At 37.5% G+C, this 21,504-nt stretch overlaps 3 protein-coding genes across 11 annotated transcripts; 2 read left to right on the forward strand and 1 right to left on the reverse strand.

Moving 5' to 3' along the window:
* Positions 1 to 9,150: 9,150 nt before the first annotated feature.
* Positions 9,151 to 12,504, forward strand: LOC113356902 (tRNA-dihydrouridine(16/17) synthase [NAD(P)(+)]-like). Of its 2 annotated transcripts, XR_003363277.1 has the most exons (4): positions 9,151 to 9,721; positions 10,437 to 10,543; positions 10,995 to 11,987; positions 12,155 to 12,504. XR_003363277.1 is itself a non-coding variant. In XM_026600137.1 (3 exons), the coding sequence occupies exons 1-3, from the start codon at positions 9,251 to 9,253 to the stop codon at positions 11,746 to 11,748; spliced, it is 1,332 nt and encodes a 443-aa protein (XP_026455922.1). In that variant the 5' UTR covers positions 9,151 to 9,250; the 3' UTR covers positions 11,749 to 12,150. The 2 variants fall into 2 exon arrangements, 1 of the variants encoding a protein (XP_026455922.1); XM_026600137.1 differs by lacking the exon at positions 12,155 to 12,504 and having other exon boundaries at positions 10,995 to 12,150.
* Positions 12,505 to 12,846: 342 nt separating this feature from the next.
* LOC113356903 (uncharacterized protein At4g06744-like) lies at positions 12,847 to 14,803 on the forward strand. The gene has a single exon (XM_026600138.1). It carries the CDS (start codon positions 13,230 to 13,232, stop codon positions 14,649 to 14,651), a length of 1,422 nt encoding a protein of 473 aa, XP_026455923.1. The 5' UTR covers positions 12,847 to 13,229; the 3' UTR covers positions 14,652 to 14,803.
* Positions 14,804 to 17,878: 3,075 nt separating this feature from the next.
* On the reverse strand, positions 17,879 to 21,504 carry LOC113356904 (probable 2-oxoglutarate-dependent dioxygenase At3g50210). 8 transcript variants are annotated; one of them, XR_003363281.1, is made up of 9 exons: positions 21,375 to 21,504; positions 20,262 to 20,373; positions 19,468 to 19,690; positions 19,293 to 19,320; positions 19,046 to 19,211; positions 18,930 to 18,949; positions 18,803 to 18,849; positions 18,306 to 18,542; positions 17,879 to 18,229 (listed from the first exon to the last, which is right to left on the reverse strand). XR_003363281.1 is itself a non-coding variant. In XM_026600139.1 (8 exons), the coding sequence occupies exons 2-8, from the start codon at positions 19,468 to 19,470 to the stop codon at positions 18,200 to 18,202; spliced, it is 384 nt and encodes a 127-aa protein (XP_026455924.1). In that variant the 5' UTR covers positions 19,471 to 19,690; positions 20,262 to 21,288; the 3' UTR covers positions 17,879 to 18,199. The 8 variants fall into 8 exon arrangements, 1 of the variants encoding a protein (XP_026455924.1); XR_003363280.1 differs by having other exon boundaries at positions 21,298 to 21,498; XR_003363282.1 differs by lacking the exon at positions 21,375 to 21,504 and adding an exon at positions 20,474 to 21,288.

Consider the following 21,504-nt stretch of genomic DNA (forward strand, 5'->3'; position numbering starts at 1 on the left):
TCTGCCTGCAACACCATTGCGACAGCCGTCAAAGTGCCGAAAGAGGCACTAAAAGATTGACTCATTATGTGATGAATCATAAGTTTTCGTAACTTGGGATGTTGTTGGATAGGAAGGGGTCTAAGACAGTGGATGATCTAGTCTTAGGCATAATGTATGTGAAACCCAGAAAACAAAATCTATAACCGCCATGAACTGCCTGAGAATGATGGTGGGTGGGTGGAAAAAGGGTATCAAAATAAAGCGTAGGATGAGTTGAAGATGGTGGAGAAAATCTGTTTAAAAATATAGCAGTATGAACCGAGAAAATAGGAGAAACCATTCTCGGATTTCAGTCGCCTAGAAATCGTTGTCAAGTTGGTGGCCTCTTGGTTCTTTTTTTTTGGGTGGCTTGCTGGATTATTTTTGATTTGACACCTCCAACAGTTTCCGGACCAACAAAATGCAACCTGCAGGTTCTCGCCTTTTAATTAGTGCTTGGTTGATATAAGCTATTTTATGTCATTTTCTGGTACCAAATCGTTCTTCAAGAGTACAGTTAGGAACGTATTGGTTGAGGGTACCAACTAGGAGGATTAAAAGTTATATCCATGCAGACATGTCCATAGGGTTCAATAGGACTTTGTCATGTGTATGTTTCAAAGTTCTGGATAAGTTTAACATGTAAGGTGGAAGGACACTTACAGTTGTGGTAATTTACCTCTGCAAAACCTTGTTAAGCAAGTCCAAGGAGAGACATGTGGATACATCATCTACAGAGATGTCATTAGCAGCAGGTTCAATGGTTTCTACATGAGGCTTATCTATCCCATGGATCAAGAAATCAACACCACTTCCATTGAAGGGGACATGCGTTATATCACCAGGGTGTAAGCGACATGGTCGTCTCCATGCATGTAGATGCACACATTTCACACACAACCACATCTACAGTTGTGTTAATACATTCTCCCAAGCAACATAGTATCAACATTTTTGGGGTTATGTCCCTGCAACTTTCTTTGTCATCCTCTGAAGAGAGGTGTTTGTCATTCAAATGCCTGAGAAATGAACTCCTCACCAAGCCTCTGCCTCCAACACCATTGCGACAGCCGTCAAAGTGCCGAAAGGGGCACTGAAAGATTGGCTCATTATATGATGAATCAGAAGTTTTCGTAACTTGGGATGTTGTTGGAGAGGAAGGGGTCTAAGACAGTGACGTTCTGGATGATCTAGTCTTAGGCATAATGTATGTGAAACCTAGGAAACAAAAATCTATAACCGTCATGAACTGCCTTAGAATGATAGTGGGTGGATGGAAAAAGGGTATCAAAATAAAGTATAGGATGAGGTGAAGATGGTGGAGAAATTTGTTTAAAAATCTAGCAGATTATGAACCGAGAAAAGAGGAGAAAACCATTCTCGGCTTTCAGTCGCCCGGGAGATCGCTGTGAAGTTGGTGGCCTCATGCTTCTTTCTTTGGGTGGCTTGCTGGACTATTTTTGATTTGACACCTCCAAAATTTTCCGGACCAACGAAATGCAGCCTGCAGGTTCTCGCCTTTTAATTAGTGCTCGGTTGATAAAAGCTATTTCAAGTCGTTTTCTTGTACCAAATCGTTTTTCAAGAGTACAGTTAGGAACGTACAGGTTGAGGGTACAAACTAGGAGGAGTAAAAGTTGTATCCATGCAGACATGTCCATAGGGTTCAATAGGACTTTGTCAAGTGTCTTTTTCAAAGTTCTGGATAAGTTTAACATGCAAGGTGGAAGGACACAGTTATGGTAATTTACCTTTGCAGAACCTTGTTTAGCAAGTCCAAGGAGAGACATGTGGATACATCATCTACAGAGACGTCATCAGCAGCAGGCTCAATGGTTTCTACACGAGGCTTACCTATCCTGTGGATCAAGAAATCAACACCGCTGCCATTGAAGGGGTCGGGCGTTATATCACCAGGGTGTAAGCGACATGGTCGTATCCATGCATGTAGATGCATACATTTGACACACAACCACATTTGAAGTTATGTTAATACATTCTCCCAAGCAACATATATATCAACATTGTTGGGATTATGTCCCTGCAACTTTCTTTTTCATCCTCTGAAACGAGGTGTCTGTCATTCAAATGGCTGAGAAAAGAACTCCTCACCAAGCCTCTGCCTACAACACCATTGCGTCAACCGCCAAAGTGCCGAAAGGGACACTGAAAGATTGACTCATTCTGTGATGAATCAAAAGTTTTCGTAACTTGGGATGTTGTTGGAGAGGAAGGGGTCTAAGACAATGACGTTCTGGATGATCTAGTCTTAGGAATAATGTATGTGAAACCCATAAAACAAAAATCTATAACCATCATTAACTTCCTGGGAATGATGGTGGTTGGATGGAAAAAGGGTATCAAAATAAAGCGTAAGAAGAGGTGAAGATGGTGGAGAAATCTGTTTAAAAATCTAGCAGATTATGAACCGAGAAAAGAGGAGAAAACCATTCTCGACTTTTAGTCGCCCAAGAAATCGCTGAATATTCTCCCTCTTCCCAATTTAGCATATTAAAGAAAACATACCTAGTCAATAGTTTTCATTGTATTCTCTTTATCTTGTGATATTTTGGACCAAGTTACAGAATTTGTTTTATGATTGGAAGTTTCCTCATTAACTAGATCTGTGTATATTTTTTCCACTTTATTTCAAAATTATATTAATTAGTTAGCAACTCTGTCTTTTTCATAATTTTTTTTTTTCTGTAAGTTCAAACAAGAATTTTATTCAGTAACTTGGTTGTTTAGATATAACAAAATGAACTCCTTACCATTTTCTTGTTCCCTCTTAAGATCAATCTAATAGATTCCCGCACTTCGTTTTCAGCAGAGGTTGTCTGCACATTGATATTCTCAACAACACGTCTTGAAAAAAGATATCCTTTGATGTGAACGAAGATAATCGGTGACTTACAACATGGAATCTAAGTGTTTTACTACATGTTCTTACTATAAAAGTATCCCATGAATTTCAATATCCAATACACCACTAACAAGAGCATTAGTGGTTTTTTTTATTATCCTTCACTGTCACTTCAAATCCATTAACAATATCCTTACCAGCAGAAAATTTCACATTAGCCCATTAGGTCTAGGCAAGGAACGTCGCTACCTTCAGGAATCTTGGGATAAGGTCAAACCTTGGGTACAAATACTTTATGGGGTTGATCATTCTTAGTGTTAGAGTACTGTTCGGTCGAACTCGGAAGTTTTGCTATCTCAAGCTTGTTTTCAATGTTATTTGCATTAAACTATATCTTGATTTATTGTCTACTAAAGTCAAGTCTCAGACTAGGATTAGAGCATGGTAGTTGAGTATCAGACATCACTGAATAACCCTCAAAGATTGATGATTGAAGATCAAATCAAGATATTTAGAAAACTTCATCGACAAAGAAGTATGTGAAGATTGAACCATCCTATTTATTCACGATATTTACCATTCTATCTTTTATGAGACTATGTCATATGATTTTAGTAGATTTAATATTTCAAAAAAGAAATTTGGAGCAATCTTGGTTAAGAACAAGTTATTGATCATAAACTATTTTTATTTTGGTCATTTGGAAATTTCCAAGCAATGATGTTTATTATCTAAGGCGATTGAGAATGTTTCGAATTGTCTAAAGAGAGTTTTCAGAACTTACTAAAATTATAAATATATGGTAGGTACGCATATCTAGTACGTGTACTTTAGTGATCTGAGTTATGGAATGGGATAGGTATACCCTAAGGTTCTGAGTTCGAGAATATGGGGAAGGTACGCATACCTAGTACGCATTCCTCTGGGATCTTAGTTCGTTATAAGGGTACAAACACCCAGTACGCGTACCCCAATAGTCTGACTTTGCCCATAGTATGCGTACCTACCCAGTACATAACTAAGCAGATGATCATAAACTATTGTCACAAATACATTTGACATTGCTACAACTCTCATAAACACTTCAAAGATAACTTTTTTTTTAACTAAATCAATCTGTGTTCGTGAGTCATGGTTTAAGTCTTAAGTGTTAATGAACACGATTTTTGCTTGAAAATTCAAAAGGCATATTTTCCAATACGGACTATCATTAGTCACGGTTCCATAACCCTGGACCATAATGTATATTCTTCTATGTAATTTTATGGCGAACTTCTCACATACTTACATAAATGCCCAATAAGAAATTCATCTAAACTGAGAAAATGTTTGCTCAAATCTCAAGTTATATTAGCTTGAATTCAAATTTACCCAGAGCCTTGAAAAATTTATAAAAAGAGAGACTCATGCAAAATGATTTCTTAACCCCTGAAAACGCGGGGGTACCTAATACACCACTAACATTTTCTTAGGCAACCTGTGTGGACAAACTCAAATATAATTCCGAGAGCTCAACTTAATGAATCTCAATCAAGAAAGAATATTCAGAGTTATATCTCTTTCTCTCATAATCAGAAAGTTTACAGAGGCAAGTCCGTGAACCTGATTTGTGGGTGAGAGTACTTGGTGATTCCAAAGATCAATTTCTAAGTATTAATTAAGTCATATCCAACAAACAAGGATGGATGTTTCTACTTTATTTGATTATCGCACAACCTGTGATATTTTAATTATAAAGATGAACAGTATAATGCGGAAAAAGAAATAACACAGACACCAGAAGTTTTGTTAACGAGGAAACCACAAATACAGAAAAACCCCAGGACCTAGTCCAGATTGAACACCAAACTGTATTAAGCTGCTACAGACACTAGCCTACTACCAATTAACTTCGGACTGGAATATAGTTAAGACCGAATTAAACCCTCCCAGCAATTCAGTTACAGTCGCGCTCCTTAGGACTCCGCGCAATTGATTCCCTTAGCTGATGTCACACTAACTAAGAGTTGCATCAAAACAATTAAAGACTTTAAACCAATCTGCCTCCCACAGATAAGCCTATATGTGTAATCTCCTTTTTGATCGTAAATCAAGGTAATGCAAATCGATAGCAATACACAAAGTCTAGCTAACCACAAAATTTGGATTTATGCAACCCGAAGTGCAACCTAGATTATTATTCACTTCACAAGTATAAAACTTGTGGAATCAATAAAGTCTGAGACGAAGAGAACTTTGATGATTTCTATCTATCTTTTTCAAGTGAGCATCTCAACAATCGAACAAGATCAGGATACTCGAGCTATCAAGATAAATAATAGCTGGACTTGGCTTCACGAATCCCTATGAAGTCTTTGTAGTCATTAAACCCTAAAAGGGTTTTATGAAGAAGACGACTCTAGTTACAACTAGGACATACCAAGAAAAGTAGTGTCGGGATTCAAAGATCCCAGTTACTTGAAGTTCCCCTTTTATAGACATTCAAAGCATAGGTTGCTTTAGGTTTAAGATAAGATAGCTTTAGAACGAAGCAAACAATATCCACCGTTAGATTAATCTTTGAATCGGATTTACATAATCAAGATATACACTCTGGTTAGGTTGAACCGTAACCGAACCGTATATAAGACCATGCTCATGAATGGTTAGCCGAAGCTATCCAACTTAACTATAAGCTTGAGCATTTTCATAAACACTTAATACTTAACTCGGAACACAATCAAGTGATCAAATATGTCTTTGGTGTTTTTAGAGATTGTTCAAATGCAAATTATCTCGGGGAAATAATTTATGTGCATATGAATTGAATCGACATGGTAAGTAGGCATACAAGGTAATATTACTTAACTTTTTCGTGAACAATTATGTCACGGTACGTGTACCAGTATGTAAACCTTAAGACATAACCGAGTTCCGGAGCTCACAAAACTTTTTCCGTATGCGTACTGGTGTGGATAACATTTAAACATAACAAGTTCCAGAGTTCACAGAATTCTTGTGGTACGTGTACTGGTATGGATACCATTTAAACATAGCCACGTTCCGGAGTCCACATAACTTTTCTGGTACGTGTACCTGTATGGATACCAAACCGGTTCCGCCCACAGTTCTTTTCTAGTACGCGTACTGGTTTGCGTACCGATCCGGATTCACGAGTTCCCAGACTTTAAAAGATGTGCATACGAATATGCGTACCAAAAATATGTTTGTCGACATATAACTACTTCAGACTTATAACAGTTTTCCCAGTATGTAAGACTGGTATGTAAATTATCTTATATCTGAATCTATAATAGTTCTATATTTCCCTCTAAATCAATTCGAAACATTCCCGAATAACATCAATGACACATATCACTGTTCCATGTTATTTTCGAATGATAATTCTTGAATCATGATTTTGATTACGAGCAATCAATTGTACTTAACCGAAATTCATCAAGTATGAAAAATGTTCATTAAGCTTAGTCATATTTCGAGGATTAATTACAAGATGAATCTTGACTCGAAATTCTTGATATGCTTATGAAAGTCTAATTAGTTACGCGACATCGTTTCATAGATAGAAAGATGAATATAACTTGAGAAATAGGTGGTTCAGTCTTCATTTACCTTTTGCTGAAGAAGTTCTCCAAAAGCTTCGGTTGATATTCGCCTTCAAACGGTAAAACGCAATGATGATTGTCGTGATGTTCGTTTCTCAACTACACTTTTATCCTAATCTGATACTTAACTAATTGTAGACTAGAAATCAATATTTAATTTTGAAAACTAAATTTCACAACAAGCTTGAGATAACAACACTTGTGAGTTCGACCGAGCAATGCTCTAACAAACCCTTTTACTTTTATGTCCTAGTTGCTTGCTAGACTTGTCGTCTAAAACCTAGGTTTCCTCTCAGAAACATAATTAGGTCACAAATTAAAGACTTCACTTAGGGATTCGTGAAGTCAAGTCAGACTATCTTTTACCTGATCTTGTTCTTATTGATTTTTTCGAGATTCTTGTTATCTCAGATCAGGAACGAGATAAATACAAATCACAAAGTTCTCTTCTTCCCAGACTTTGTGATTCCTCAAGATAGATATTTAAACTATTCTTTGATTTGTGGATTGTTCTTGAGAGGTGGTTAGTTATCTAGGATTCTCATCTAACTGAGTGTAAGTGTTCCAGATTCGTGAGGTTTGCTGGACTTTGTCTATTGCAAACAGATTTCCAACTTACATCGAAAGATCAAAAGGAAAATCAAATAGGCTAGGGAAAAATTGGTACCAAATCTTCACTTAGGTTGAAGCAATTCTTGAGCTGTAAAGGTTGTCAGCTAAGGGAATCAATTACGTACCTAGAGCCTTGCAAGGTTCAAAAGATGTAAGGAGCACGACTGTAAATGAATGAAGGGTTAATACGGTTTAACTACATTTCATCTCGAAGTCTGATGGTAAGATAGTGACTGTAGCGGCTTAATATAGTTTGGTGTTATAAGCTGGACGCGATCCCGGGATTTTTCTGCAGGTGTAGTTTTCCTCGTTAACAAAACCTCTGGTGTCTTGTGTTTTTCCTTTTCCACATTATATTATTTTATCTTTATAATAGAAATATCACAAGTAGTACGTAACAAATTTAGATAGTTTAAGTCCTTATTAATTGAGATAAAAAATAAGAATTGTTCTTATTGAATTCGTATCTTGAAAGATAAATCACAAGTTTCATACTTGTTAGAATCCAGATTCTCTTGATTTGGATACGACTAAATTGATCTTGGATATCGATTTGTGAAATAGTCCAAGAACTATTCTGCACAATCAGGTGCACAGACTCTATGTCTATACATATCTATTATGGAAGAGATAGAAAAACTCTATATAAATATTGTTCAAGGATCTTTAATTTAGATCTACTTGCAATTGGATTAGATTTGTCCATACAGGTTGCCGAACGAAAAAGTTGATGGTGTACTTGGTACCAACGTGGTTTCGCCATTCAAGGTGGCGAAATGCTTGATTTCGTTGAGATGAAATTTGCCTAAAATTTGTCGGAATTGGTCGGAATTCTTGGTTGAATTTCGGTTGACTCGGCCAGAGTTGGTCGGAAATCTCCACTGGAGTTTTTTTTTTACATTTGTATCGATTTTGGATTTTCTACTATTTTGAATGAAAACTTGTTTCTTTTTATAATAATTGGTGTATTTCATCATATCTGTACACAACTATGTGTGAAAAATGTTTGATATACATACTATAGGTATAAAATTCGAAAACAAAATTTTGATAGTTACTCGAGATTTTCCCCGAGATAAAGTTGTCCCGATGTCTCGATCCAGATCGAAATGGACCGAAATTTGGAATTGGCTACATTGTTTGGTACTCTCTCTTTTTCATTTAGGACAAGGTGCGGTTATCCAACAAATTTCCAAGTCTGCAATTGCACCCAATCCATAATATGTTTGGATTTGGACTTCTGAAAATGCACCCTCGGGTCCCTCACCCAATCCAACAGTTAACGGATCTGGTATAACCCTCGAAAAGGCAGGTGGATCGGGTTGGATCGACAGGTTGGGTAATTCAGCCCTTGCACAAATCAATCTTCTTAGACAAAGGCATTCCATTAACCTACCGCCTAGCCCATATCCCTATGTACAAGCCTTAACCTACAGCCTTAACCTAGAATTGGCTACATTGCTTGGTACCCTCTCCTTTTTATTTAGGACAAGTTGTCGTTATCCAACGAATTTCTAAGCCGACATTTGCACCCAATCCAAAATATGTTGGACTTCTGAAAATGCACACTCACCCAATCCAACAATTAACGGATCTGATTCAATCCTCGAAAATGCAGGTGGATCGGGTTGGATCCACAGGTTGGGTAATTCAGCCCTTGCACAAATCAATCTTTTTAGACAAAGGCATTCCATTAACCTACCGCCTATCCCATAGCCTTATGTACAAGCCTTAACCTACAGCCTTAACCTAGAATTGGCTATATTGCTTGGTACCCTCTCCTTTTCATTTAGGACAAGTTGTCGTTATCCAACGAATTTCTAAGCCGACATTTGCACCCAATCCAAAATATGTTGGACTTCTGAAAATGCACGCTCACCCAATCCAACAGTCAACGGATCTGATTCAACCCTCGAAAATGCAGGTGGATCGGGTTGGATCCGCAGGTTGGGTAATTCAGCCCTTGCACAAATCAATCTTCTTAGACAAAGGCATTCCATTAACCTACCGCCTAGCTCATAGCCCTATGTACAGACTATCGGACCTGAATGGATCCATCTCATTGGCACCCGCATCCCTAAATCTAGGCTAAACTGAAACACCACAAACACGGGAATCTCTGTTTTACTTTTACCATAGCGGCGATGGTATGTTAGTCTCTCATGAGCTAATGAAGTTTAAATTCAATCAATCACCACTCATCTGTTTTTTATTCTTCAAACCAAACCCTAACCATCAGAAATACTCATCTCAAATCAACAGAGCTTACATGGCAACTTCAGTAGTCACTCCAAATCCACCCTCCATCGAAGAAGACCTTAACGATGATAAACTCTGTTCTAGTATCAGTAGTTTCTCTCTTAATGAAACTCAAAACCCACCCGAATCTGTTTCTGTCTCTTCTTTAGATAAAGAAGGTCGTATTGAACGAGCATGGGCACATTGGAAGAAATTAGGTGAACCTAAATTGATTGTTGCACCAATGGTTGATAATTCTGAACTTCCTTTTCGGATGCTTTGTCGTAAGTATGGTGCTACAGCTGCTTATACTCCTATGCTTCATTCTCGTATATTCACCGAGACTGAAAAATATCGCACAACCGAATTTACTACCTGTAAGGTATGGATTTTTGCCCTAATTTGATTTACAGTTTTGTTTTCTTAAAGTTGTATCCTGTAGTGATTAGGGAATTAAAGGAATGATAATACATTATTGATGTACTAGGGTTTAAACCGTGTTTTTCTGTGCTTCTGCCACTGCTGAGAACCCAATTTGTTTATGGTAAGGTAGAACATTGTTAGAGTTAATTCCGCCGACTAGGAATTGATGCACTACTATGCTCCTGCATCACCGTCCTATGCGGGTCGATATACAATATATGATGTTGGGTATACCTAGGTACTACTTATAAGATTTAGTGGACATGAGCATGGATAGCTTAGAGTACATCAGGATAAATTGATTATTATTTAATTGAAATCTAAAGAGTATGTGATATTGCGTACCCACTAAAGAGATGTGACGAGAACATGTGAGAAAACATTTGAATCACTAAAGAGATGCATATCAGTTTTGTGACATCTCATGATAATAGTTAACAGTGCTTTTCATGAAAAATTTGTTACTAATGTTGAGTAGGTAATGGTTAAGTACCCTATTTTTTAATCCATGTGATGCATATTTGTCCAGAACATGTGCATTCTTTCATTTCGCTCGTGACATTGTAAAGCTTATTCCTTAAAAATTTGGTGCTTGATTTTTTAGTCAAATGGAACACATTCATCATTTCTTTTACCCAAATTAAATAGCTGCCATATTCTGTAAACAAATGCAGGAGGATCGTCCGTTGTTCGTCCAATTTTGTGCAAATAATCCTGATACCTTACTTGAAGCTGCTCAGGTTGTGGCACCTCATTGCGATTATGTCGACATTAATCTTGGGTAACTTCTATGACGAGCATCTCGTTCTACTGTTTTAGCTATATGACATTTGCATGGTTTATTACATTGTAGTTTCATGGGTCATCTCTTCTAACTAGGTCACGGTTACCAAAATGGTTAGATAGCATGTTTGTTCTTATTATTAGAGATGTGCTAGTTGTGCACTCTCGATTTCTGAAAGGGTCTTCTGGACAAGGATATCTCTTTTATTAAGTATTTCTGGTTTCACTGAGTTCTAATTTGAAATGCTTTTTTGATGCTAAGCTCCCTTACTGTAACTTTCTGCCAGTAAATATCTCTTGAAGCATATATTTCATGCTATACTTTTCTTGTAGTCTCTGTTCTAAATTATAGTCCTTGTACTAGTACATATGTGGCAATCTCAGTTTTCTATCATAAAACACTATCTTTCTTTCTTCTTCTAAGCACTGCTATTTGCTTTCTTGTGCAGATGCCCACAACGAATAGCAAGGCGAGGGTATTACGGGGCTTTCTTAATGGACAATCTCCCTCTAGTCAAATCACTGGTAGAAAAACTGGCGCAGAACCTTCCCGTCCCCGTTTCATGCAAAATTCGAGTTTTTCCAAAACTAGAAGATACACTCGCTTATGCCAGGATGCTGGAGGATGCTGGCTGTGCTCTCTTAGCTGTTCATGGGCGAACTAGAGATGAAAAGGATGGGAGAAAATTCCGAGCTGATTGGTCTGCAATCAAAGCTGTAAAAGATGCAGTTAGGATCCCAGTCCTGGCCAATGGAAACGTACGCCACATGGAAGATGTCAAAAATTGTTTGAAAGACACAGGAGTTGATGGTGTTCTTTCTGCCGAAACTCTTCTTGAGAATCCAGCTCTCTTTGCTGGATTCCGGACAGCAGAATGGATTGAGGGCGAGGAAGAAAGTACTAAAGTTGGTGGAATAGATCAAGGAGATTTATTGGTGGATTATTTGAAGCTATGTGAGAAATACCCAGTGCCATGGAGAATGATCCGCTCTCATGTGCATAAGTTGTTAGGTGATTGGTTCAAAATTCACCCAGAGGTGAGAGAAGATTTCAACAAACAATCAATTCTCACTTTTGAGTTCCTCTATGATATGGTGAATAGGCTCAGAGATCTCGGAACAACAGTTCCACTTTATGTGAAGAATACTGGTCTTGAGGTTTCAGCAAATAACGATTCTGAAAACGCAGTACGTGATTCCTGAGTTTATTTGAAAACAAAGCCAAGTGCCTATCATTTTAGATGCCTGGCAAAACTGGTGCTAGACAAAAAATTAGTTGCAGTTCCAGTTAGGTCCACAGACTACAATTTGGTGCCTCTTACATTTATTTGTGACTTCACAAGGTGGCAACTAGAAAACAAAAATATGGGTCAAGTGTGAAGTCATGCAAGGAAGACGAGTTTGGGATCTTTCGTGAGAACGTGTCTGCTATGGAAGTTCAGGTATGTTATAACTTCATAAGCTTCATTTTTTTTTATAATTCACCCTAATTTTTAGTGCACTTGCATTTATTTTAGTCGAAAGAACTAGATGTGTATTGTGTGTTTATCATGTACCATGTGTAACATCTATTTATATGATACCAACTGAAATTCTTCGTCATTTGCAGTTGCTGTGATGTAAACTCTTCATTTTTGGGTGGGAACAAAGTTTATTCTGTTCTTGGTTCTTGGGCCCGCGTTAGAATTAGAACCATAAAGAATGATATGATTAAATCTTGATTATCCCATGTATTATGGAGATTTTAGTGGGTTGCTTTAGTGGTGTTAGTGGTTGAATTGAAATGTGTATGTGATTTAAACCCAATCAAAGATCACGGACCTATTGAAGGCGCACTGATAGTACTCCAGTAGGTAGTAAATGCCCCATTTATGTTTTAGGTTGTTGATTGCATTACTGAGTGATAAAAGCTTAAATTCCACAACTGAGAAAGAATAATAAAAACCACAAACAGTTCTTCTCTAGGTCAGGTTTGTATGATCCAACCCCAAACTTGAAGTGTGTGGTACCTAACACAGAGCAGTAAACATTACATCAATCCTAATCTTAAAATATAGTACATTACCACTGTCAGTTTTGGACTTATTGCCTTGAAAATGCAAGCCACAATCAGATCTCTCACACTGATGTGTGCGATTGCGTAGTCAGACGACTCAGACTGCACTAACAATCAGTTAAATAGCTTAAATTCACCCACAGTGATGCTTCTGAGTTTTTTTTTTACAGTGCAAACAGTATTGCGTCTAAGCTCTTGGCCTAATAAAACCGTCCAGGTCTTTTTGAGTTACTCTTTAACTCTTGAAGTGCTTAGCATAAAGTCCATTTCTTCCAAACAGACTGCCCCAGAGAATTATATCCAAATCCTGGTTTCAGAGTGTGAAAATTCTAAGTCAAGTCTGCGCTCATCAAAAGAACGGTAAAGCTGTTTAACTAGTACACCACTAGAGACAAGTTCACTGGACCAGTCGGTAGTCACACAAAAAAGGAGTAGGGAACAGAGAATCCTGAATGGACAAATAGGAGATGGTGGAATACATTTTCAAAAATCAAACCAACTAGGGTCCCTCTTGTTACATGTTACACCACTATAAGACATCGATTATCATTCAATCTCACTCGTGACACTCTTCTTCTCTCTTCTCTACTGATCTCTGGAAACAAATCTCGAAAGAAACAAATCAATAATGGTTTCCAGTTTCCTACTAATCATTTTCTTCATATTATTCTCTTCATTTCTCATCCATGTGCACAGCAATTCCTCATTGGTCCCTAACCACAGACAAGCTCTTGAAATCTCAATAGGTATTGGTAGTGGTGGAGATGGTGGGGGTGGAGGTGAAGGTGGAGGGGGAGGTGAAAATGGAGATTCTGGAGCCTGTCAATGTACGGCTTCTCCACCTGAAATACCACCTCAACCACAGCCACAGCCACAGCAACGGCCACTAGTCTTCTTAGATGAAAGATTAGAGGTGGTATACCCAGTGATCCAAAGATTTAAAAACTTGATCACATCAGACCCATTCAACATAACCAGTACTTGGGTTGGTTCTGATGTCTGCAATTACATCGGCTACTACTGTGAAAGCCCGCCTGATAACTCCTCGGCTATATCTGTCGCTTCAGTCGATTTCAACGGTTACAGACTCGGTGCTCCTTCTCTGGTCAGATTCATCGATAGTCTGCCTGATATCGCATTATTTCATGCCAATACCAACGAATTTGGAGGTCTTATACCATCTAACATTTCTAATCTTCGTTATCTTTATGAACTTGATCTTAGTAACAACAAGTTTACGGGGGCATTTCCAACTGCAGTATTTGGTATAAAAAGCTTAACTTTTTTCGACATAAGGTTCAACTCATTTAATGGTTTGGTTCCATCTCAAATCTTTGCACAACCACTAGATGTTCTTTTCATAAACAACAACAATTTCTTGCAAACTTTACCTCAAAATTTAGGCTCAACGACATCGTTTTATCTTACTTTAGCCAACAACAAATTTACCGGTCCAATTCCAAGAAGCATAGGAAAAGCTTCAAAGACTTTAGTTGAAGTATTATTCTTAAACAATGAATTGTCTGGTTGTTTGCCTTATGAAATTGGTTACTTAAAGGAAGCGACAGTTTTCGACGCTAGTTCCAACTGCATAACAGGTCCTCTTCCATGTTCATTTGGGTGCTTGGCTAAAATGGAAATCCTCAACTTTGCTGGAAATTTGTTATACGGTGTGATCCCTGAAGTTGTTTGTGCTTTGGGTAATTTAGCAAATTTAACATTATCAGATAACTATTTCACTGGGGTAGGACCATTGTGTAAGAAACTGATCCAAAGTGGAGTACTTGATGTGAGGATGAATTGCATTCATGGACTGGAGAATCAGAGATCTATAGCTGAATGTGCAGTGTTTTTTGCACATGTGAAGATTTGTCCTTTCTTTCCTACCTTCAGTTTGATTCCTTGCCAAATTTCTCATAATGGTTGGGGTGAAAATAGTAACAAATCTTCACCTGGTACTGGAGGCAGTGGTTATTATACCAGGAAACGTTCTAAGCCTTCAAGAGCACCTTCACCTACTTACTCTGCTCTGTTAAGACATCGTTTGTAATATTATTCATATATCTCTAAATATAAAATGAAAATTATCTGTAATCTTTTGATTGCTTTCCTCAATTGGTGCACACACCCATGATTAGTAGCCCATTTTGTATTTCTGCATCATTACATTACTCTAATTCGCACATTCGGGCTTGACTTGGACACTTGTGTTAGTGACAACAATTAGAAGTCCCACTATAAAAGATCATCAGTTGTTTATGAGGCATTGCCTCCTCGCGTGCAAAATGTGACTTTGTATGTCCGTAAGCTCTTGTCTCTGTTACGGAGTCTTTTCTTTTCTTTTTTCTTTTTTTTTTATCGAGAAAGGAAGATCAGTTGTGCATTATCTGTGTGAGTTGGTACTAAACCATATACTTCCTCCTTTCTTAAATAATAGGCTGGTTTTTATAAATAAAAGTTTCAAAAAATAGGTTGGTTTTCCCTTCATTTCTTTTATTGACAAGTGTCATGAGGACCATTTTCAATAATTAGTTTTCTTAATTTCCTTAATTTTCTCTAAAAACAAAACCAGCCTATTAAAAAAGAACGTATATAGTAGGCGCTTTTAATTTCCCTTCACTTAAAATTGTTGCAACTTTCTAACTAGGCCTGTCAATGGATGCTAACGTAACGGAAATAGGCTCTGTCGCTGCCGTTTCCATTAAAATTTAGCGGATATCCGTTACCGTTCATTTCCGACGGAAATAAGAAATTCAAAAACGTTACCGTTACGTTGGACTTACCGGATAACGGATATTTTTCCGCTGCCATCCGGTATGTCACAGGACAGCCACAAAACAGGCTAAAAACACAGAACAAGTACACATAACAGCTTTAAAATCCAACAAAACAGGTTCTAAATCCATGCCACACCAAAAAAAGACATACAAATGTTCATGCCATTGCCACACAAGAAAACAAGTTCATAATCTTCATGTTTTTTTTTGCAAAGAAAAGACATCTCCATCTCCATTTGAGTCAACAACTGCAAATGCATTCCTCCTCCATCTCCAGATTCTCCTCTGCCAAGTCCCAAGTGCCAACTGCATCTGCAAATGCATTTACCTTACTCCTTAGTCCTGAACTTCTGTATTTTGAAAGAAAAATCAAAAGTGTTAGACATTTTAAGCTGGCAATGTCATTGTCAGTGCAATAAGCCAATAAATTGCAAAAAAAGAAAGATTAAGATGTACCTGTAACACAACTATCACTGTCACTGAGTATATGCTAGAACCTCTCCAGAGTGTCTATGTTCCATTCTAGACACACTGATTTCACTACAGATGCTAGAACCTCTCCAGAGTGTGGTGATGGCACTAAAGTATATGCTAGTGTTTTCTTAACCAGTTTCCACTCCTCATCTATGTAATGCAGTGTCACACAACAATAACCATCCTTTGTATGCTTACATGACCACATATCTGTTGTTAAACTACATTTAGATGTAATATTCTCAAATTGTTCTTGTAATTGCAGTTTGAACTCAGTTGTTAGTCTCATGATGTCTTCCCTAACTGTATTCCTAGTGTAAAGCTTAGCAGTAGGATTCAAAGACTTAACAAACTCTCTAAAATAAGGATGCTCAACTATAGTGATTGGATAACCATGTTTAGCAATCATTTTGGCAACTAGTGTCCTAGTAACAACAGGATCAAACTTCCAATTTACTAACTTGGTTTGAGCATTACCTGTTTTGACAGAAGTAATCTTGCTTTGTCCTTTCTTATTGTCAGGCTTTTCTTTGCAGATTTTGGCATTGTAATGCAAGCGGCTGGTTCCTTGGTTACTGGGAGCAGGTATTCTCTTGTGACAGTGTTTGCATTCAGCTATCAATACCCCAACCTCCTTCCCACCTTTTACTGTCTTCTTTCCAACCTTCCTTTCAAAATCAACCCATACATCAGACCTTACTGAGCGCATTTTTTCTTCTCTTCAACTATAACTGGGTCTTCATCTACTTCTACATCTTCTTCTTCTTCTCTAGGACGAATTGCAGGTGTAATAGAAGCAAGTGTTGAATTCACTCCATAAGCTTGAACTTGGTTGGATGCAGCAGCAGCAGGAGGTAAATGTGATGCAACTGAAATAGAGAGATTTTGTGAAGACCCAACATGGTTTGATGCTCCTCTTTCACTTTGGGATATGATTAATTTCACAAATCTGAAATTGTGAACCCTAATTTCAGAAACCCTAAATTGAAAATTGAGTTTTGAAAATTGAAATTAAACTCAAAGGAAATTGAAGAAGAGAACCCTAGTTTCTAATCAGTAATCACACAGAGAAGATGATGATTTCTAAGGCAGAGAAGACGATGCTTGATTCAGCATCCCTAGTTTCTCTCTTTTTCTCTCTGAGAACTTCTCTGTTGTGTCGAAGTGAAGAACAGAAGAATGAGATGAGATAAACCAAACATAAGGTATAAAAATTTACACGTGCAGTACGCACGTTAGCGGATAACGGAACTAAACCTAACGGAAATACACGGTTCCACTACCGTTACGTTAAGAAGGGATTATCCGTTAGCTTATCGGTATCGGATATCCGTTTACGCTATGTCGGATGGTAGCAGTAACGGCTAACGGATTATCGGTATCGGCTAACGGAAAATCGGTATCCATTGACAGGCCTATTTCTAACACTTCAAAATCAAAAGAAAGAAGGATAGTGAGTAGGTGCTCGAACACAAGTTGGGGGAAATCGACTGCAGTTGAATATAAATCATTTCTTTTCTTTTTTCAGTGGATTAGTCGAACGCAGTTCAAAGCAAAAGTTTTTTCGTAACAAAAATAAAAGAGACTGAAAATAAGGCACTAGAGTAGGCAAACATCCCGCCAGATGGATAAGGTTAAGAAACATGTGTTCTGCCATTGAACAAAAAGTAAAGAAATTTGATCAGAGGATTCCATAACATTTCACTTGCACCAAAGGCCTCCAGAGAACGCAAAAGTGACATTTTGGTTTGGAATCTCCGTAGCTATTTTCTTTCGTAACTTAAAAGAATGTTTTTGATGAAACCCACACAGAATGCCAATTTTGGTTCACACACTAGAGTTGGCACAGTACGAAGCACAAGTGTAACACCAGGTCACTAGTATCTGTAGGGTGCACTTAAAGTGGAATTGATACTAAATTGTATAGAGGAATTCAACACGTTAAGGTCAGTGCAATTGACAATTTGTTGAATTAAATTTCCTAATCAGAATAATTTTTTGTCATCAGATAATCATACTGTAAAAGTAGCTGGAAAAGTAGGAGAAGTTGATAATTTCCGACTATAAGTTTGTGAAAATCAAATACGAGTGATTTGATTTACCAATTCCTGACTAACCAATTAAAAGAAAGAAGAAAGGAAACAAGGTTGAATACTACGACGACATGAACATGAATAATAACAAACCTCGAGATACTTGATCAAGAGTTATTCACCATGATAAAACAAGCAACATTCATTCACAGATATATGACTATCCTTTAGGTGACAGAGTTGTTGAGCACTTTGCGACTAAATGCTCTCCATAAATAGTTCTTTCGCATTTCTCAATCCCACCGACTTTTTCCTTAAAAAACTCCAACAGCATCGAAGTTGGGCTGCAGCATTAACATTTTTTAAACAAAAGGACACCAGCTAGATAGAAAGAGATGGATCAGAAAGGAAGAGTAGTACCTCATAGAAGAAAGCAACAGATACTCTATATTTTGGTGAGTTGTTGACCACTCTATGCAAAGTTGGTTCGTATAAACCATTGGACCATATCTGGAATACAATAATTTAAGAACATACAGCACTGAGGATTAACGCAGAGAAGTGAGCAACGGTGATTATTTCGTAAAGAAGGATGTTGCATACAAATGTGCCAGGTATAGCAACTGCCCATATCCATTCACCGGCTTGATTTCTCACCTTAGAAACACATTTCATTGAGACCAACAGTTACTTTAGCATGACAGCTGAAAACTAAATTATGCATGCAGTGACAATATACCGACAAAGAGGAAGGAAAACCGGGTAATTAGCTCCAATAATTACAAAACACTTCTGTTGAGAAGTTCAATGTTCACTCACACAGTAGCACCATTTGGAATGACTGTTGAAAAAAGAAAGAGGAGATGCCGAGATGCTCATCATGTTTGAAACAAGAATAAATTACCAAATCTACGTACCTGAAGTGCAGGAATCTCATCATCTTGATTAACCAATGTCAAAAGTCCTATATGAAAACACTATGTATGAGAAGCGTGGACAATTAAGAATCAACTTACTCTGCCGTTTCAAGATCAGAAATATTACCATAATCTGTATGAGCTCCACTGAAGTTTAAATAAGAACATGAAAAACAACACTTGTGTAAGGCCCTGCAAAACCCCAAAAGACGGTCCATGGACATAAAAAAAACGGAGCCTTACCATCCAACGGCATTTTCTGGAACATCTAGGCCTTTGGCATCAGATATACCAGGATAACCTATGAAACGCATTACCCAAAATGGATCTCCGGCTCTTTCACCTTCAAATTCTTCGGGACATCCACCAAGCGCAAGAGCAAGCCCCCGCAATATGTTTCTTGAAAGATCTGTCAACAATTAGAAATCTCATTGAATGTGTTGATAGACCGTGGACACACACACGTAGAAAGAGAGAGCAGAGAGCTTGCCTGTAAGAAGTTTGAAGGACTGTCTGGCCTGCAAGAAAAATTCATCGCAGATATCTTTGTAGTGAGTCTAGGACCAATTATTATCAGCTAACATCTTGAATAGCCTACAAAAATGGTTCTGGCAAACAATTCCAGTCAAAACAATGTGCACACACATTAACCAAAGAATCTATACCATTTATTAGATCCTTCTAAAGTTTTGCCAAGATCTCCCTATATCCCCGGCTTAAATTCTCTGTAACACTTTTGCAGGAAAGGTAATAACTATCATCAGCCAGGAATCATTACTACATAGTCAATTCAGGTATTCATTTAACGAAAAAGTAAGGCTTACATCGATTGCTTCATGCTTATCAAGTTTGCCTTTGGTTACTTTTACTCCAATTCGCTGGTATCGTCTACAATTGAGTTCAATATAACAAACACGAAATGACTTAGTATTAGAGCTCCCTTCAATGTATCATCATTGGGAATAATTGGAAAGAAATTTCACTGCAAACAAACCTAAATCCAGTCTTCTAAGACATGTTAATCTTAACTTTCTCGTCATAAGATAAGTCGAAAAACTTGCGTGTCATGTCTCTAACCTCTTTGATAAGGGAATCAGAAATACCATAGCCCTTCTGGTTAAAATAAATGACATAGCAAAAAAAAAAAAAAAAACTTTTTAGCCTACCAAGTATCAACCAAATAGAGTACAACCAAACCAAGATCTAGCAAAGTGGGCATGACCAACATATAAAACCCATTTAACAATCAGCACTGAAATGCAACAACACATGTGTGCTTGTTGCACAACTATACTTAGTGCAGCGCAAAGAAATCAACTTTCAGTACGAATAAACCATAAGAAAATTGCACATATCTTAAACCACAGGCTAAGAGCATCCCTGATGAGTAATGGAAAATGCCACACTTGGCTTATAAGGGTCGGCAATAGGAACTGTATAAAAAGATTTAGATTTTTACCACATAGAAGAACCCTGCCTCTTTGCAAGCTTGATCAGTAGTTGTTTAACAACTTCAGATACACCTTCATTATCAACATCGCCCCACTTGTTAGACAGTAGAGGACTAACATCTAAAATTAAACACAAAAGAAGGAAATTGATCAATTGGTTATAAAGATATGCAGTGCTCAAATAATAATAAGCTTCAAAAAGAAAGATCAACTGGCAAACCTATAATGGGAATGGATTTGAAGTTGGAAGACATTTCTAAATTTAAATAAAATCCCAAGAATTAAAGTAGGAGACTTGATCCGAGTAGGGAGCCAGAAACTTGATTATCAAACTGAACTGACTCCTGAGGGTGCATGAGGGGAAGAAAAGAAGAAAAAAAAAGTTGATGTCTAGTGCATTTGAGTTTACAAGAAGTTTGATAAAACCAACATCTGCAGAGCTAAAAAGGGATGTGTTCAGGTCTGAAGCAGCAGGTGGCACATGATGAAGAAAAGCTGCCTGAGTAGTTATTTATCCATAAAGTATTGACAAAAGCTCTATCTAGTCTAACAGCAGTATGGGCATTGTGGGATCTATGATCAGACCAAGTTGTAGAAGATCCAGAGAATCCTAAATCAATCAAACCTAATTGTCGAATAACTGGTCTAGTTAATCTAGAGTGGTGATGACGAACATCATGAGAGCTTAGTATTTCTGAATAACCATAGTAAAGTTGAAATCCCATGGCCCTTCTGGTAATCAAATCAAATAAACAACAAAATGTTAAATAAATGACATAGCAAATCTTTTTAGTCTACCAAGTATCAACCAAATAGAGTACTAACAAACCAAAATCTAGGGCATGACCAATATTTAAAATCCGTTAAATCATCAACACTGCAATGCCAGAACACATAATATTCCCTAATCGGCTTCCGAGCAATAGATATCTGATGAACTACACTTTTATTTGACTTCTAAATTTTAGTTTCTCCCAAATCAAGCTTCCTCCTTCCTGATTTAGGATGGTTTAAATTTGGAAAGCAAGAGATTAGGAAACAGACCTATACTTGGAATTTTAAGAGGTTTCTAATATTTTGAGCTGCTGCCCCTATAAATACCAGCAACTGATCATACATACTTGCATCTTCTCTTGCTTTTGCTCAACTTCATTGATAAAAGTATTCACGAAATCTCAGAGCTGCTTCCGTTGTTTCTCGATTGATGGCAATGACTGACACTGGGTCTTCGTCTTCTAAATTGGATTCGAC

Source organism: Papaver somniferum, chromosome 3, assembly GCF_003573695.1.
Source record: "Papaver somniferum cultivar HN1 chromosome 3, ASM357369v1, whole genome shotgun sequence".
NCBI lineage: Eukaryota > Viridiplantae > Streptophyta > Magnoliopsida > Ranunculales > Papaveraceae > Papaver > Papaver somniferum.

Bases quoted from the DNA above. Each gene is read 5' to 3' on its own strand.
- LOC113356902 (XM_026600137.1), top strand. From the start codon at position 9,251: ATGTTAGTCTCTCATGAGCTAATGAAGTTTAAATTCAATCAATCACCA. The intron at 9,722-10,436 runs GTATGGATTTTT...AAACAAATGCAG, and splicing joins CCGAATTTACTACCTGTAAG to GAGGATCGTCCGTTGTTCGT. The intron at 10,544-10,994 runs GTAACTTCTATG...TTTCTTGTGCAG, and splicing joins TATGTCGACATTAATCTTGG to ATGCCCACAACGAATAGCAA.
- LOC113356903 (XM_026600138.1), top strand. From the start codon at position 13,230: ATGGTTTCCAGTTTCCTACTAATCATTTTCTTCATATTATTCTCTTCA.
- LOC113356904 (XM_026600139.1), bottom strand. The intron at 18,850-18,929 runs GTAATATTTCTG...GTTTTCATATAG, and splicing joins TGGAGCTCATACAGATTATG to GACTTTTGACATTGGTTAAT. The intron at 18,230-18,305 runs GTACTACTCTTC...TTAATGCTGCAG, and splicing joins CTGTTGCTTTCTTCTATGAG to CCCAACTTCGATGCTGTTGG.